The sequence below is a fragment of the Rhinoderma darwinii genome, chromosome 1 (genome assembly GCF_050947455.1).
Source record: "Rhinoderma darwinii isolate aRhiDar2 chromosome 1, aRhiDar2.hap1, whole genome shotgun sequence".
Classification (NCBI taxonomy): domain Eukaryota; kingdom Metazoa; phylum Chordata; class Amphibia; order Anura; family Rhinodermatidae; genus Rhinoderma; species Rhinoderma darwinii.
Genome location: NC_134687.1, coordinates 133,270,186 through 133,289,520, shown reverse-complemented (window position 1 = coordinate 133,289,520; position 19,335 = coordinate 133,270,186). Strand labels below are relative to the sequence as shown.

The window sequence follows — 19,335 nt, the reverse complement described above, 5'->3', positions numbered from 1 at the left end:
CTCATTCATTCAGAAAGATGTTTAAGAAATGTTTCACTCCTAGTGCAAATCTCTGGATTTTTCAGATGTTTCCCTTTCCATTCATTAGCTGGAACGTGGCATTCTAATCTACACTGGGACTTGGTGCCAGATTCTTATCAAAGAACGAGTGGCACTAATATTCGTCAGGCAAAAATTTTTTCTTGACTAACAAGGGATTGAGTGTCATGCATTCTAGAAATGCTTTTAACGCATGCTTAGCTAAAAAAATTTATGTTTTTACTCACTGGGTCACTAGGGAGACCTTATTACATGAGTCAGTATCCAGAGTCTGTAACTCAGTTGTGTCTATTTATTAAAACTTCCCAGCTAAAAACAGCTTGGAGCATTCAGAATCCACATAAAAGTGAAGGGTTGGCTAAATAAAGGATTAACTAAACAAATCTATGAGAAGAATTGGTTGAATTGATTTTCTGTTATTTGAATTTACTTAGTAATTTCAATCCATGACAGTAAGTCAAGAAAAACCTATAACTTTAAAAAGTTCTCCTTAGGTTGGTTTAACATGGCGTAATGGGACCGCATTATATTGTCTGTATTACGAACATGACACCCAGACCTCCAGTGGTTCTCCTGAACCAAACTTAGATTACCATAAGACTCTATACCGAACTAAGGTCGTCTCCTCACAACTTGCTTGAATAGGATCCTATTACGAGCGGCCTCTCCTTCATGGATATTTTTAATCATTGAACCTCATGAAAAGAAGACAAAAAGTGGGGCAATTGCTCATATCAACCAATTAGATTACAGCTGTTATTTTTCCAGTAGGGGTTAAAAAAATAAAAGAATTTAGAGTAGATCCAGACTACCCCAAATTGCTTTTGCAGCCCTGTAACTTCTTGTAGTTCCCTTCGATCAGTAGGCACAAATACATTTGGGTAGATTTACTATTCAAAAGGCTCACATAGCTCAAATACATACTGTGCGCCACATTTATTAACAGTTAAAGACACTATTTTTGACACGCTCAAAAAAGGGGCATGTCTTACTGGGAATAGGATGTGGCTAAAAATGAAACACCATGCGCCAAAATTGCGCCCAATAAAACTGCAGTACACTAAGCCAACTGAGAGGTGATATAAGGAAGAGAAAAGTGTCTAGCTAGATGCGCCAAATTTATCATACAGTATTCACCACTTTGATAACTTTGGCGCATATTCTGACTGCCTTGTCTAAGTTTACACTGTCTAAAACTCAGATAGTATTAGTAAATCTACCCTTTTGTCCTTACATAGAATCTACCTCAAAAAATTTTTGGACCCAGAACCTTCAGTCATGAAGCACACAGTCTGTCAGTAAACGGCTCTGAGTGAATCGGCACCAGCATTATAGTGTATTTAGAATGGAGCACCAGCAAATACTGGCACAATATGTGGGGCACCAGAATACGTAATTGATTCATCAAAGAACATACAAAGAAATAACAGTGACGTTTCAAGCTTGATGGGCCTTTATTAAGCTTCATGATAAATGGGCACTAAAAAATAAACAATATCTACGTTTATATGGGTGTGGTTGGTGCCAATTATGTTTTTTTTTTGTTGGTCAGCGGGCATATGCTATACAGTTTTAAAAACGCCAATTGTAGTTAAGATGTCGCTGTTATTGGTTGGCATGCTTATTTGCTGAAGAAATACAGATATGTTTTGGCTACTTGGATCCCTTTACCTCTTTACCTATATCAGTCAGGGAGGGGGGGGTAAATTCAGGAATGTGTTTAAATCCAGACCGAAAACTCACCTGTACAATATGTTGTTTGACAGTAAATAATAACCTCCTTTGTCAATAAAGTTATTATGTTATACAAAATAAATGATGAAATATTAACAGTAAACTAAACAACAATAGGGCCATAATCATGTGTGGACCTTCCATAATAGGGAATAAAGGGATCAAATGTCCCCCTTTCGGATATTTGTAACATTGACCATCTCTACCAGTTATGGGTGCAGGACCCGTAATTGAACGATACCAAGATAACAAAGTATTGATTTTAGAACCCCCAAGAACATTAATAATACTTTGTTATCTTGGTATCGTTCAATTATGGGTCCTGCACCCATAACTGGTAGAGATGGTCAATGTTACAAATATCCGAAAGGGGGACATTTGATCCCTTTATTCCCTATTATGGAAGGTCCACACATGATTATGGCGCTATTGTTGTTTAGTTTACTGTTAATATTTCATCATTTATTTTGTATTAGAACATGTGTACTATGGTAACGTATATAAGGAATAATGAGGCAATGTTAAATCGGATGTCAATTCACAATTTAAATATCTGAATTAAAGTTTTTTTTTCAGCAGGCAAGGAAAGTGTCTTTACTCACACTGACTACATTCTTAGCTATGATTTCCGTGCAGGAATCAGAGATAGTGAGTTAGTACCTACGGGGAGCTATGATGTGGGGACCACCAGAGTTGTGACAAGTGATGTAGCTGCCTCCAGGGTAAAACAAAGGTTTACATATTACACTAGCAATTTGAATGTTTTCAAAACATATTGCCAAGACAGTGGGACTTGGCAGCCGTTGCTGTGGTTTTTTTTTTCTTCTTCTTCTTACGTTGTGCATAGTTGGATTAAATGTTATTAACCTTTTTTTTTTAATTTGCCTACAAGAAAGTACAAGCAACCTAGTAACCCAGCTAAGAATTCTTTACAGCACTTAAACTTGTCTTCATGGCTACCGAAAGATTACACACACAAATCACTTCACAAAAGTAGTGTAAGAGCCTTGAGCATAGATAACCATGCAGGACAATTGTCTTTTCCAAACTCTTAAATAGTCTCCCAAAGTGAAATGTTTTATAATCGTTTTTTGTGCGGTAGTCAGAGAAGAAAGAAAGAAGTTTGGGCACAGATTATCCGTTCGAGAGAAAGGATTTTTTTTCTGGTTCCAACTGAAACACAATAAAGCACATAATTAACTTCACAATTCTTTGTGTTTCTCGTTTGACTGCAGGGAGGAGATGAAAGAGGACTGCTAGGCCTTGCATTCCATCCCAATTATAAGAAAAATGGAAAGCTGTATGTGTCATACACCACCAACCAAGAGCGTTGGGCCAGCGGACCTCACGACCACATTCTTCGAGTTGTAGAGTACACAGTATCTAGGTACTACATCTAAAAATTGGCGTGGTGCTGTTCATTTTATTAATAATACATATAACATTCAGTTCATTCATAAAAGCATGTGTACTGGTTGTAGTAATACCTACTGATTGTAAATAATTGATTACTGTCTTTTCTTAGACTAATGCAGTCAATTACCACAGAACAATATATAACGTATAACTGGAGTGGATAGATAGATAGATAGATAGATAGATAGATAGATAGATAGATAGATAGATAGATAGATAGATAGATAGATAGATAGATAGATAGATAGATAGATAGATAGATTGATTTGAGTAGATAGATAGATAGATAGATAGATAGATAGATAGATAGATAGATAGATAGATAGATAGATAGATAGATAGATAGATAGATAGATAGATAGATAGATAGATAGATTGATTTGAATAGATAGATAGATAGATAGATAGATAGATAGATAGATAGATAGATAGATAGATAGATAGATAGATAGATAGATAGATAGATAGATAGATAGATTGATTGATTGATTGATTTGAGTAGATAGATAGATTGATTTGAGTAGATAGATTGCTTTGGATAGATAGATAGATGATAGATAGATAGATAGATAGATAGATAGATAGATAGATAGATAGATAGATAGATAGATAGATAGATAGATAGATAGATAGATAGATAGATAGATAGATAGATAGATATGAGATAGATAGATAGATAGATAGATAGATAGATAGATAGATAGATAGATAGATAGATAGATAGATAGATAGATATGAGATAGATAGATAGATAGATAGATAGATAGATAGATAGATAGATAGATAGATAGATAGATAGATAGATAGATAGATAGATACATAGATAGATACATAGATGATAGATTGATTTGAGTAGATAGATGGATTGATTTGAGTAGATAGATTGATTTGAGTAGATAGATTGATTTGAGTAGATAGATAGATAGATAGATAGATAGATAGATAGATAGATAGATAGATAGATAGATAGATAGATAGATAGATAGATAGATAGATAGATAGATAGATTGATTGATTTGAGTAGATAGATAGATAGATAGATAGATAGATAGATAGATAGATAGATAGATAGATAGATAGATTTGAGATAGATAGATAGATAGATAGATAGATAGATAGATAGATAGATAGATAGATAGATAGATAGATAGATAGATAGATAGATAGATAGATAGATAGATAGATAGATAGATAGATAGATAGATTAATATGAGATAGATAGATAGATAGATAGATAGATAGATAGATAGATAGATAGATAGATAGATAGATAGATAGATAGATAGATAGATAGATAGATAGATAGATAGATTAATATGAGATAGATAGATAGATAGATAGATAGATAGATAGATAGATAGATAGATAGATAGATAGATAGATAGATAGATAGATAGATAGATGATAGATAGATAGATAGATAGATAGATAGATAGATAGATAGATAGATAGATAGATAGATAGATAGATAGATTAGATTAATATGAGATAGATACCACCAATTGGTACATTCAGGAACTAATCTTTTTTTGACTGACCGTCAGAACAAAAGATTCGATATATAACCAAGTATAAACTTGGTGCATTGACCTATTATATATATAATGTGGCCTACAGAAAAGGTCAATTAACACAATTATTTTATAAAAAAGTACAAAATCTTTATTTTTGACATATATGCAACAATACAGATTAAAACATGAAGCATACAATGCAGAATCTAGGTGTCCTACAAGGCAGGAGGTAACAGGGCATAAATATAATATTTAAAAAGTGGATGTGGATTGTGTAAGACTAATGATCACTCAATATATGCTGTTTTTTTAAATATATTTAAATGGGCATAAACAGCTCATGCATGTGATAAGGTCAGAGCCCTAATGTTACACAAGAAGAGCAGATAAGTATGTATAACTTGTAAGCGCCGCTAGACTCGTGGTAATAGTCTATTGGAATCCCAGTCACTTACCCATGTTAGAACTCCTTCACTGCAGAGACTCTGCAATCCACATCCACTTTTTATATATTATATTTATGCCCTGTTACCTCCTGCCTTGTAGGACACCTAGATTCTGCATTCTATGCTTCATGTTTTAATCTGTATTGTTGCATATATGTCAAAAATAAAGATTTTGTACTTTTTCATAAAATAATAGTGTTAAAGAGGCTCTGTCACCAGATTTTGCAACCCCTATCTGCTATTGCAGCAGATAGGCGCTGCAATGTAGATTACAGTAACATTTTTATTTTTAAAAAACGAGCATTTTTGGCCAAGTTATGACCATTTTTGTATTTATGCAAATGAGGCTTGCAAAAGTCCAACTGGGCGTGTTTAAAGTAAAAGTCCAAGTGGGCGTGTATTATGTGCGTACATCGGGGCGTTTTTACTTCTTTTACTAGCTGGGCGTTCTGGCGAGAAGTATCATCCACTTCTCTTCACAACGCCCAGCTTCTGGCAGTGCAGACACAGCGTGCTCTCGAGAGATCACGCTGTGACGTCACTCACTTCCTGCCGCAGGTCCTGCATCGTGTCGTCACATCGGCACCAGAGGCTACAGTTGATTCTGCAGCAGCATCAGCGTTTGCAGGTAAGTAGCTACATCGACTTACCTGCAAACGCTGATGCTGCTGCAGAATCAACTGTAGCCTCTGGTGCCGATGTGTCCTCGCTCGTCCGACACGATGCAGGACCTGGGGCAAGAAGTGAGTGACGACACAGCGTGATCTCTCGAGAACACGCTGTGTCTGCACTGCCAGAAGCTGGGCGTTGTGAAGAGAAGTGGATGATACTTCTCGTCAGAACGCCCAGCTAGTAAAAGTAGTAAAAACGCCCCGATGTACGCACATAATACAATCTTTTAGATTCTCTGTTTTTGTAATTTTATGTATTTATTACTAATAAAGATGTGTAATTTTTTCATATGTGGATATATATGGACTCTTTTTCTCTAGTTTATTATATATTGTTAGAGTCTTTATCTCTAATTGCGTTAATGGGTGGTTGAGATTTATCTCCCACCTTTATACTTATGTCCTGTGAGACTTCGCGTCTAAACATAATACACGCCCAGTTGGACTTTTACTTTAAACACGCCCAGTTGGACTTTTGCAAGCCTCATTTGCATAAATACAAAAATGGTCATAACTTGGCCAAAAATGCTCGTTTTTTTAAAATAAAAACGTTACTGTAATCTACATTGCAGCGCCGATCTGCTGCAATAGCAGATAGGGGTTGCAAAATCTGGTGACAGAGCCTCTTTAATTGGCGTTTTGATATGAGATAGAGTAGATAGATTAATAAAAAGATAGATTACATTTTTGACATAGAGTTAACACACTCTGTTTAAATAGGTGGTTAATAGTCTGTTTAAACAACATTTTTGCATCCAGTTGAAAGGTACTGTTCTTTTTTCAATATTAGAAAACAGGTGCCTTTAAAATAAGATGCAACAGGATGCTTATCCTGCTGCATCCTGATGTCTTTGACCTCTAGTGTACAAAAAACAGGATCCTTCTGAATCCTGTACTTTAACAGGACAGAAAAAAGCAGCATACATCATTTTTGTGTCCAGTTGCATCCTGTTTTAAAGGTAAAATTCACCAAAAAATAAAACAGTACCTTTCAACAGAATGCAAAAAAAAAACGTGGTGTGAACAGAGCCTTAAATTAATCATTTGACACAGGAAGAACCCCAGTCAAGTCGATGTGAGAACCGAGAGGATGTTTCTTGAAGTAGCAGAACTGCATAGAAAACACCTGGGAGGACAGCTCTTGTTTGGACCAGATGGCTACTTGTATATTTTTCTAGGAGATGGAATGATAACTATCGATGATATGGAAGAAATGGATGGTTTGAGGTAAAAATACAAATACCTGAAACAATGTATTTTTCAAATGATATTTGGCATAGTGAAGTTGAGCTTTAGAATCCCACCTCTAGAAACATTTAAAAATTCAATGAATCAGGAATTATTTTCTATTAATGCAGTCCAGTGACAATTAGTTTTCCATCAAACTGTAACAACCAATAGGGCACATTTTTTAGTTATTCCCTATAGAATGGTACTAATTGGCTTTGGTGGGACATTATAAACTGCAGTATATATATAAATATATTTTTTTTTTATATGTATATATATATATATATATATATATATATATATATATATATAGTGATACAGTACAATAATACATTGTTTGAGTAAAGTTATTTTATATGTTTTGTGTAAAAAGTTAAGACATATTTTTGTATAACCGCGTAAAGCTTTCATTATTTGACCCGTTTCTTATCATGCTGATTTTTTTTAGTGATTTCACAGGGTCAGTACTAAGATTAGATGTTGACATTGATGGATGTAATGCCCTCTACTCCATACCAAGAAGCAATCCTCACTTTAACAGTACAAACCAACCCCCTGAAATCTTTGCACATGGACTTCATAACCCAGGCAGGTAAGCCACACGTTATTGTTGTAAGCATTTAAAAGCCAGAAAATAAATAGAGATGTAGATTTGAATAGAGACTTTTTATGTTTAAAACTGAGGGAGGGAACAGAGGAAACTTCAATGGATGACGCATAAAAGAGCAAATTTGTAATTTTACCTCATTATTCAATAGGGCATGTAGAAAGGGGTCCTAACATAGGATGGTCCCATCGTGGGTATTGTGAACCTCTGCAGGACTCCTCTTATCACCGATATTACAGTCTGAGTGTCACAATACGGGTCTCTCCATGGCGTAAACATGCACTCTCTCCTCCTTGCCTGGGATGTTAAGAGGGTGTTGGTGTTTGATGATCTAGGACTAGAAAGGAGGGGGGGTATTTTGACTTTTTCTATGAGATACCTCACCACTATGAGCACTCGTATTTAGTAAATATGGACATAATAAATTAAAATAATTGCATACGTTCTGAAAATTGCTTCTCTTGTAACTGTTTCTGTTGCCTTCAGAAAATTATCATATTCTTTAACTTTAAGAAAAAGATTCAATATAGCCCGTAATATATTAAGTTGAATGTCTGATCTCTCTGGGCTTTTGGCTCCAGTGGATGGTCCTATTATGACGGTGACTGACAGCCTTCTCTATGTGAGCGAGCATAGAGAGATAGCTGTCAATCACTGAGTAGGACCGCCCACTGAACTAGTAAGCCCGGAGGGAGCAGGACTTTAAATCAATATATTTCAAAATATATTAAAAAAAAATCCAAAAAACTCTAGATAAAAAGCATATATTAATGTACTCCTCCTGATCTATAGCACGCTGCTTGCTTTTAGAATATTTGACTTACTTCTTTTGTTCTTGTTTTAGATGCGCTGTCGATCGTCATTCCAAGGATAGCAGCATGAATTTAACAATTCTTTGCTCAGATTCCAGTACCAAGAACAGGTCAAATTCACGAATATTACAGATTGTTAAAGGAAAAGATTATGGTAGGCTACATTGTGACTTTCCCTGTCTTTAAACAAGAGTTAATCTATTTATACACGTATGGCCTATGATATAGCTCAATAAATTAGTCCAAATCGCAGCATGACTCAAATATGGAAGACAGGTTTCTCAATAAGATGTAAGATAATAGGACAAACTGTAGAATGTAAATATGGGAAACTCCACTATTGTCCATTATAGTAAATTCCCAGACTATGACAGCCAAACGTTTAGGGCAAAGCCACACGTGGCGGAATTGCTCTTGAATTCCGCTGCGGAGCCGTTTCTCCATTGACTTCCACTTCTATTTAGTAGGGTTCGTTTAGACGAGGCTGAAAATTCCGCTGCGGAGCATAGGCTGCGGTGCGGAATTTGGTGTCCGCAGCATGCAATGGATGTTGCGGAGTTGTGGCGGACTGGTTGCGGACTCATGGCGGAATTTCTCCATTGACTTCAATGGAGATTCTAATTTCCGCAATGAAGTCCGCAGCTGTCATGCACATGTTATGTGTGCTGCGGATGCGTCTTGCTTTTTTGACATGACATTTCTTCATTCTGGCTGGACCTATGTATTTCTAGGTCTACAGCCAGACTGAGGAAGTCAATGGAGCTCCCGTAATTACGGGAGCGTTGCTAGGAGACGGCAGTAAATAGTCACTGTCCAGGGTGCTGAAAGAGTTAAGCGATCGGCAGTAACTGTTTCTGCACCCTGGACAGTGACTACCGATCCCAATATACAGCAACCTGTAAAAAAAATAGAAGTTCATACTTACCGAGAACTCCCTGCTTCTGTCTCCAGTCCGGCTTCCCAGGTTGACGTTTCAGTCTAAGTGACGGCTGCAGCCAATCACAGGCTGTAGCGGTCACATGGACTGCCGCGTCATCCAGGGAGGTCGGGCTGGATGCCGAAAGAGGGACGCGTCACCAAGACAACGGCCGGTAAGTATGAAATTCGTTTACTTTCACTAGGGAAAGTGCTGTCCCTTCTCTCTATCCTGCACTGATAGAGAGAAGGGAAGCACTTTTACCGCAGTCCGCAGCAGCTAGTCCGCATCAATTTACTGCACATTTTGGGCAGATCCGCCGCAGAATCTGCAACGCAGATTCTGTGCGGCATTGATGCGGACAGTTGCGGAGGAAATCCGCCACGTGTGGGCATGCCCTTAGTGGGACTGCAGTTGATACAATATAACAATAACCCCAATTTCATCTTAACAAGCGTCCAAAAAGCTGAGATACAGGGAGTTGTTTGACAGGGTTCTTACACAGCTGATGATCACCGGTGATATTTTTTATTAACAAAGTACAAAGTCTACAAGGTAAAAAAAAAAAAAAATGCATTAGAAACCCTACAGAGGCACGCTTTGTAATTATCGGAAAAAAATCACCACTGGCGATGAATGCTCATGAACTCTCCATTGTGAGTGTCCGACCAAAGAGGGTTCAGATAACAGTTATCGCTTGTACATAGCTACCACCACAACACGTTCACTTCTCTTAAGCTGAAAAATTCCAATTTACCATTATTTCAGCTTGTACTTGTGGTACAGTACGTGTTATTGGAAATGGACCAGACACCTTCCAATATTTCACATGGTCATGAGACGCATGCACTTAAATAGAGGCATTTAAATTATCACCATCAAAATATGAGGATCTGGAGGTGCATGTTGAAGTTCATGATGGCATTTACCATGAAAACTAATAGAATATACAAATGTGCACACAAATATTATACCAGTAAATAATGTATATGATGTACATGTATACATATCGACTGTAGGATAGTTTGAACCAGACAGACACGTTTTTGAGAATTATAATATATTTAGTTATACAGTATGTATTGGACTATAAAATTTATGTGACTTGGCCTATAGTTCCGTTACTTATTCATACAACCCCTATTGCAAATGGGGGTATCATATCTTTATAATGCCATAACAATTTGCACCTTTGGACTGTATTGGCCTAATGCTACAACGGGTTCTTTTCTTTTTCAGAAAATGAGCCTCCACTCTTAGAATTCAAGCCACTGAGCACTGCACAAACAGTTGGTGGTTTTATATACAGAGGCTGTCAGTCGGAAAGGCTGTACGGAAGCTTTGTATTTGGAGACCGTTATGGGTATGTATGGAAATAGTTATTGGAGAATGGAGATTTTTGAGTTTTTTCTTATGAGCGCCAGAGAGCAAATCATATCCGCCAAAACAGATTTTCTTAGGATGTGATGCGAATACCATGTGATTACATCATTTTTATATTTCTCCATACATATTTATCCCCTTTACCAGACATCAAGGTATATTTCTTTAAAAGGTATTTCATGAGAGCAGAATGTGGGAAAGTTTATTTATCCTAAGTGCAAGAAGTCACAATTACATTGTGGCACATAGAGTGTGACTAAACAAAAATTGCATCCATAGGGCAAAATGGATTAAGGCTGGGTTCACCCCTGCGTTGTTACATTCCGTTGTTCTGCTCCATCAGAGGAGCAGAACAAGGGAATAACCAGAAATAGGAAAAAACGGAACACCGCCGGTTGCCGACGAAACCAATTGACTTTAATAGGTTTTGTCAGCTTTCCATTGGGGTGTCCGTGATTATACCGGACACAATAGAGCAGCATGCTGCGCTATTGTCTCCGGCAATCCCTGCCGAATCTGCGACGGAGTCCAGTAGCAGAGCCTCCGACGCAGATGTGAACAAAGCCTAAGATATACATATAGTTCCTTTAAAGACTAGCATTCAATTCTCAACTTTTTAGTGTTACTCAACGCTTTCCGTGGGTTGGTAGACCGCAAGAACTGCAGCGTGACCTGATGCATCAATAATGAGATAGAAAGGTGCAAATGACTACAGGTTTGTAATGCCGGAAACAGTTGCCCAAAGGTCTGAATCCAAAGAAGTTGGTGGAAGTCATGCATGACTATTAGGGTATGTTCACACACACTAATTACGGACGTAAATCGGGCGTATTAACCCCCGAATTACGTCCGTAATGGAGGCGGCGTTCAAGCGCCTGCACATGCCGTTACGGCTGAAATGACGGGGCTGTTTTCTCCTGAAAACAGCCACGTAATTTCGGCCGTTACGGACGCTGTTGTGTGAACATACCCTTAGACGCTTGCAAATTTTCATTGAGTGCTGTCAGGGAAAGAAGAGAGTTAAATGGCTCAAATCTCATCACACAAAAGTAGCAGTATTGATGCTCTTGCACTGGGTATCACATGGCACAAGTAGAAATAAAACGTATCCAGTTTTTTTCGTGCCCAAAACAAACAACCAGGTTTTGTTTTTCAATAGTTCATGAGTTGAAACTGAATCAAATATATGAAATGATATAAAACTATTGAATAATCAGTTCCAGAGAAAAAGAGTAAAAGTTAAATCTAAATTAGTTTTTTTTTCTCACGTACATAGGTAGATTGTTCTAACCACATCTTGACCATCTGTGCATTTTAGGCTGTGTTCACAAAGACAAAATACGACGCATTTTTCGCTATTTTGTCCGTTAAAATGGCAGCAACCTGATGGGACTCTATTAAGTCGATGGGTACCGTTGGGCGCCGTTAGTGTCCATCATGTTACGGATCCGGCACTTCCATTATTTTTTGTTTTGCTTGTTGTCATAGAAAAACAGAAATAACTATGCGGATGTGAACAGAGCCTAAGACAACTAATCATTCCATTTGTTACTCTTTGCTTTAGGATATAAACATTTACTTTGCATTTATTAACTGAGTATCATAGGGATCTGTTTAATTGATGGCCATTCTTATCCTAAGACCAATTATGGCTTTGTTATATATTTGCTGTATATTAAGTTATAATACTCATATACTTACATTTTAACCCTTTAGTGATGTGCCTATTTTAGACCATAATGACCGTTTTTCCATCATCTCATTTTAAGAGCTATAACCTTTTTATTTTTGCGTCAACATAGCTGTATAAGGTCTTGTTTTTAGCAGGACAAGTTGTATTTTTTAATAGCCATTTTGGAGTACACAGAATTTATTGATGAACTTTTATTAACTTTTTTTGGGGGGGGGATAGAAACAAAACAGCAATTTCGCCACAATTCTTTGCAAGCTAAATTTACGCCTTTTACCGTGCGGTATAAATCACACAATAACTTTACTCAGCTGGTTGTTACGATTGCAACGATACCAAATTTATATATGTTTTAGTTTTACACAGTAAAAGCAATTTTTTTTCAAAATTATTTATTTTTGTGTCTCCATATTTCAAGAGCCATAACTTTTTTATTGTTCCGCCGATGCAGTTGTATGAGGGTTTTTTTTGCGGGACGACTTGTTTTTTTTTATTGGTACCATTTTAGAGTAGATGCGACTTTTGATCTCTTTTTATCACATTTATCACAGGATTCACAGAAAACAGCAATTTTTGCTTTTGTTTTTTATTCTATTTTTTACGGGTTAAATAATGTAATAACTTTATAATTGGGGTCATTACGGACGTGGCGATACCAAATATGTGTAACTTTTTTAACTTTTTTAGTTTTTTTAATAGTAAAGCATTTTGTAAGGGGAAAAAGTGGGTTTTTAATTTTCTTTCACTTATTTTTTTTATTAACTATATTAAACTTTTTTTTTTTACTAGTCCCACTAGGGGCCTTCACTATGCGATCCTACGATCGCATTTATAATACACTGCAATACTTTTGTACTGCAGTGTATTAGTGCCTGTCCGTGTAAAATGGAACGGCATCTGCTAGGCCATGCCAGTGGGGTGAGAGAGGGAGCTCCCCCCCTCTCTCCAAAACTACTCAGATGCGGCGCTCACTATTGAGCGCCGCATCTGAGGGGTTAAACTGGCAATATTGATACTGCTATCGCTCTTGCCCGTTCGAGCAGGGCTGCTCCCAGCCCTCAGCTACCTCTGGTAGCTGAGAGCAGATAGAGTTAACGGCTCCCTACTATATTTATTTATTCTGATGCAATGCCTCGGAATAAAGCCCATCAGTGGTCGCCGTGAAAAGGCGTATTGGCGGTCGGGTTAAAAAAGTTTTTCAGAAATTATGGCAATAGATTAATAGACAATTATGTATCTGTTACTTACAAAGATACTGGCATTCTCTTTTTCATTTGTGGCGGACATTTTTGCAAAAGTAACAACAGGAAGTGCCACCATTTTGGTTATCACCTTCAAATAAGCTTCTCAGTAAGGCCCCATGCACACGACCGTAAAATCGCCCGTAATTACGGTCCATTTATTTCTATGGCCGACGGACACCTTCCCGTATGTCTATGGGAGGGTGTCCGTGCCGTAAAAACCTGCCGAAAAAAATAGGACATGTCCTAGTTTTTTTATTTTACAGACTGTGCTCCTACACTTTATAATGGCAGCACGGCCCGTAAAAATAGCTGCCTGTCTGCGGCCGGCCATGCCCGTAATCACTGGTTGTAATTATGGGCACAGTCGTGTGCATGAAGCCTAAGTGATGGTAAGGCTGTTATTTTATTATTGCTAGAACATGCTGACAAAATGTCAATCTGTCATCCTTTCTAATAAGCAAATTCAAAGTGTCAACCAGTACGACTGTACTAGGGAAAATCAAGTTAGTATCAGTAAATTAAAATTGGTAGGAAATATTTTATTTTTATCTATGTTAATCACAATTTTCTGAAAGGATGAACAAGTAGTGATTATGTAATTTCAGAAACTTTGTAACACTCCACCAGAACTCCATCACTAAGCAGTGGCAGGAGAAACCATTCTGTCTTGGCAGTGGAGCTGTCTGCAGAGGACCATTCACAGGACACATTCTGGGGTTCGGAGAAGATGAACTAGGTAAGACAAATACAATGGTTAAATATGTTTGTGTAGGGTTGTTAGACCCAGGGCGTTTTTTTTGCGCAGATTTAGACATAGTTACTTATCTCTCTGCATTGATTTGAATAGGGAGTAGAGACGTTTTTTTCCTGGGTGGTTTTCGACCGCTAATGGGGAAAAAAAGCATCATGCCCTATCTTGGAGCGGTTTCCGCATCTAAATCCCAATTGGAATCAATGGGAGGCAGAAAAAAATGTAAAAAAGAAATTTATGAAAAGGAAATCCCATATCTAAAATATTATGTCTTTAAATGGAACAGTGAGCAAAACAGCCCATGTCTGCTGACAGGCTAAACTATAGGAAATCCACTTGCAAATAAGATTTATGGGAGTATGGACGTGGGGGTCTTGAAATTTTTCCAAGTTTCAACCAAAAGTGAGTTTTGTCTGGATATTGACTTTAAGGTGTACAGATTTGTACTAATAGTATTAGTTTGTATACAGATATTAAAGGAGAAATACTGCCAGTATCTTGAGAAAAGTTAAGGATTATAAAAATACATCAGCGTGATGTGAGACCAAACTATTTTAAATATGAGGTTTGACAAATGCCTGGCATGTCGTGAAACAATATGCATAACCTCTAAACTATATTGTCATTTTTAACAGGTGAAGTGTACATACTGTCAAGCAGTAAAAGTATGACCCAGACACACAGTGGAAAACTTTACAAGATCATTGACCCAAAAAGGTATGGTGTTTTTTTTACCTTAAGTATGGTGAAAGCATTTTGCTCGATGCACATATAATAGTGTGCTATGCTGCCCTTATAAAAAGATTCTGTCGTTCTGTTAGATACAGAAAATGACGTATGTCAATTTCTTCATATCTATGATCTTATCCAACCATATCTTAAAAATGGCAAACGTAAGAACTCCATTGGTTTAAAATAATATAAAAATAGGGGATCCAGATCCCCTATTACAATTGGGAGATGGCTCGTAACTCTGATGTGACTTGGAAACTAGGACCCCTTCATTCTTGACATTAGTGGGGGTCCCAGCTGCTTTATTATGAAAGTCCATGATATTAGCATAAAACCGTGACTTCCAAATAAAGTGACTAAAATAAAAGTTATCTTAGGATCAGCGTTTCAATGTTAATGCTTCCGTTGCAAATGGTTTCTGTTTGTCTCTGTTCCGTATGGTTTCCGTTCTTTTAGCAGAACGAATAGCGTAGTTTGCCTTTCAGTTCATGGGTTCCTCCGACGGAAAGCAGCGCTGATGTGAACAGGCCCTTACTTTACCAAGCTATTAATATTTACAAAATATATGTAATCATTCCCATTCCCTTATATGGACTCTGTCGGTAGTTTCGAGCCCTTAAAATTGCTGACAGCGCTATATAGAGGAGGGTCGAGGGCAGTGCAACAAAGCGTGTTGTGTCAGTCATGCAACAATACATAAATATATATATATATATATATATATATATATATATATATATATATATATATATATATATATATATATATATTGTTTTTGTTTTTAAATGTAGATATTTTAATAAATGGATTTACAATTAATAAAAAATTCAATTTAAAAAATATATAAAATCATTTTTTTTTGTAAAAGAGGACTTTTATTAAGGCAATACTGATTTATTCCATAGCAATACTATAATGCCATTTTACAAGAATATAAACTATACAGCTAGGCTCGTTCAGCTATGATACATGACTTGTGTGATCTGACTTTTTAGCAATAAGCGGCTCCATGGTTCCTAAAGAAATACTTAGGCAAGGATCACACATGTTGTCTGGATGCAGTTTTTGGTTCAGTTTTTGGCTGAGCATTTTCAGCCTGAAGTGGATCCAAAAAAAAGGAACGGTACAAAGAAAAGACTGATGTATCTGATTTCTTTTCTGTCCACTCCCGAATTTGGCTCAAAAATCTGAGCCAAAAACTGCATCAGAAACTGCATCTAAACTTTGAACTTTTAGTGCCAAGTCAAAACAGTAAAAGTGTTGATAAAAGACTTCATCACTATAAGGTCGGGATCACACGCACAGTCATGATCTAATTTTTGGTGCAGTTTTTGGTCTTAGTTTTTTTTAATCAAAGCCAGAAATGGATCCTAGTGGAAGGATAGGTTTAAAGAAAAGACTGATGCATCTCCTTTCTTTTGTGTCCACTTCTGAGTTTGGATAAAAAAAAAAAACGGAGCCACAAACTGCATCAAAACTGTGTGTGTGATCTTGGCCTAAAGATGGCTATACGTGGGTCAATATCGCACTGAAACCTAGGACCGTTGATATATCTTTTGTACTCAGAAAGAAAAGGATCTGATAAACAAAAAAAGATCTGACGACATGAAAAATTTGTAGCACTTATCTCCCAATTCATTCTGTAATTATCAGCTCGCTCATTGTATGGCATCATACTGCATATTTAGCCAACTTAAAATAAAAGTTTATGAAAAAATAAGTGTAAATATGGGTCTTTACTTTGCTGCCATCTCCGAAAAAAAGACATTTATTTAAAATTGCATATATATCAAAATAGATGCGTATATTGCCTGATTTCAATTCTAGGAAAGTTGCAATGTGTGTATATAAATGTAGCTGAGCTCTCGCTGATTATAAAGGCCAAAAGACAAGCAGATCCCAAAATGGCTGTGTTTACAGACAGAGTAAACGTTTAGATGTAGATGGACAGCACGGCATTCTTCTCGAAAAGAACGTAAACAGAAAGAAATAACTTCAAATTCATTTAGAAAGCAGGGCCAGTCGCACACAGTTTTGTTAACCTGTGAAATGATTGAAAAAAATAACATTTACCCCCCATACTGTTTAGGTCACCATGACATGAACCTGACCTTTTATTAAAATGAATGTAAATGCCGAGCTTATTCAAGCTGTTGCTTGCATGAAACTGCTAATACTTCTCTCACAAAGTTACCGTCGCTTTAAGCAAATTCTGTCAACCGTTTCGATCTGATTACAAAAAAACATTTTAATTGACCTTGACTCGACTCGTAGGGTGGTCCAAGAATGTCATACCTGAAAGACCAGACCTCACAGTGCAGTGCTGTGTGGGTGGGTGGGTGGGTGGGTGGAAAGGACGCTTTGTATTGAGTATCAGAGAGGATATTTAAGAGACAGACTACAAGGATGTTAAACCCATTGACCCCATAGAGTTGATGGAGAAATTGGAAGTGATACGCAATCTATCACAGTCATGTGATTTTTACACACGATTTGGGAGGTAAATATTCAGTGTTTTTCCACTTGTCATCTAAAGCATGTTTCACATAATGATTATGCCAGGTACAAGAAAATATGATATCTTCTTTTTATTATCCGACCTCAATGTACGATCTGACAAGAATCCTTATTATATTTTCATATTCAAAATCTAAAGTCAAATAGCAAAACACTGAGATGCCTGAAATAATTATGTTAAGATTTTGCCTAAAAATAATAATATTCTGATTACTTCTGGGCACCAAATATATGAATCTATGTATCTTCGAAATATGTATATTTCTGTTTTCACCGGGAGGTATTTGCTTTAACCGCAAATGGTTTGATGATGGCTAAACCTAGGTTCAGAGTTTAAGGGATTTCCCCACTTTTTACCATAATAGGGGGTATGAAGGGGGGAATTCCCAGGTGGCGTTCTCCAGAAAAGTTACCAATTGGCGCTGGGTGCTCTGAAGGAATGTAGAAGCAAAACAGAATCAGAGTGAAACTAGGGGTCGACAGGATGTGCCAAACCAGAAGACAATTCACGTGTAGGAACCTGGAGATCGGACTACAAGTACCAGCAGATAAATCCAAAGAAGCAAAACATAGGCAAGTTCCAAATGGCAAGGCTCTGGTAAAGGACAGAGACATGGTCAAATCCAAGTTTGCTAGCTAGACCTTAATTCACAAGCAAGGGTGCCCATGGGAAAACTATCTTTTTAAGCTGTCGCTTGCATGACATCATCAGAGTGGGCCAGTCATCATGGAGACTCGATGCAGCCCCTGGCTGTGTACAGAGAGCCAACGGCCACAAGCAGGAGAGTGGCACTGGATCGGGGTGAAGTAAGAATATATACTCTTATAATAGCTGAATTCTGGACAACTAATGCATTTGCTTAATAGTCAAGCATTATTTTTCAAATCTATCAGGTACTCTATTTTTTATAAAAATCCGCCTTATCAGAGATCTGGGCAGGAAATGCTCATGATGAGGAAGTCAACAATCTCTATGAGATTTAAATGTCTATTATTGGGGAAATGCTCATGAATCGGAGATTCAGGATTCCTCCTCTTTTACCCCTACTTTTACTCAAATAAATAACACACAGTGGATTGCTAGGACGTCATTGTTTGCTCTGTACCCTCCTAATAGGGATCAATGACCACCTTAACTCTGACCTGAGGTTTGTCTGCCCTTGCCTGGAAAATACAGAGTGGGCAACCTTTCCTGCATACTGAAAATATACTTGCAGTCCGTTGTATTCAACTAAGACAGGTCAGCACAAAAAGTCAAAATATACAATACAGTGTTTACTGATATAGGGTATTATGTATAGGGTACAAACTGCTATTTGTATGAATATGCTTTGTTAAAACCTATTAGTACGTGTGGGTGACAGAGATTTCTAAATAATTCCATAATATAACATTGTGTGCCCAATACTGAAATATTACTTGCATTTTCCATACTGTACATTGAATTGGAGTGTGAATGTAATGGTGGATTGAGGTTTGCCTATGTAACATATGGACACGACAAGTATATATTAGCCTCTAAATGCACTTGGTCCTGAATTAAGACTCATCTCAGAACTTCACCAATCACTGGATTCAAGCATCTCCGTCTCTGGGGAAGTCTTCCATCACCTCTTGGGAGGAAGTCAAGTGA

At 37.1% G+C, this 19,335-nt stretch overlaps 1 protein-coding gene across 1 annotated transcript in view; it reads left to right on the top strand.

Annotated features, from left to right (window-relative positions):
• The window catches only part of HHIP (hedgehog interacting protein), a 137,876-nt gene that overhangs the window by 103,640 nt on the left and 14,901 nt on the right, over positions 1-19,335 (top strand). The window contains exons 5-11 of the mRNA XM_075849697.1: positions 3,009-3,160; positions 6,874-7,047; positions 7,499-7,642; positions 8,502-8,623; positions 10,625-10,748; positions 14,308-14,438; positions 15,089-15,170. Of these exons, the coding sequence (XP_075705812.1) occupies positions 3,009-3,160; positions 6,874-7,047; positions 7,499-7,642; positions 8,502-8,623; positions 10,625-10,748; positions 14,308-14,438; positions 15,089-15,170 (929 nt within the window). The remainder of the gene's footprint in view (positions 1-3,008; positions 3,161-6,873; positions 7,048-7,498; positions 7,643-8,501; positions 8,624-10,624; positions 10,749-14,307; positions 14,439-15,088; positions 15,171-19,335) is intronic.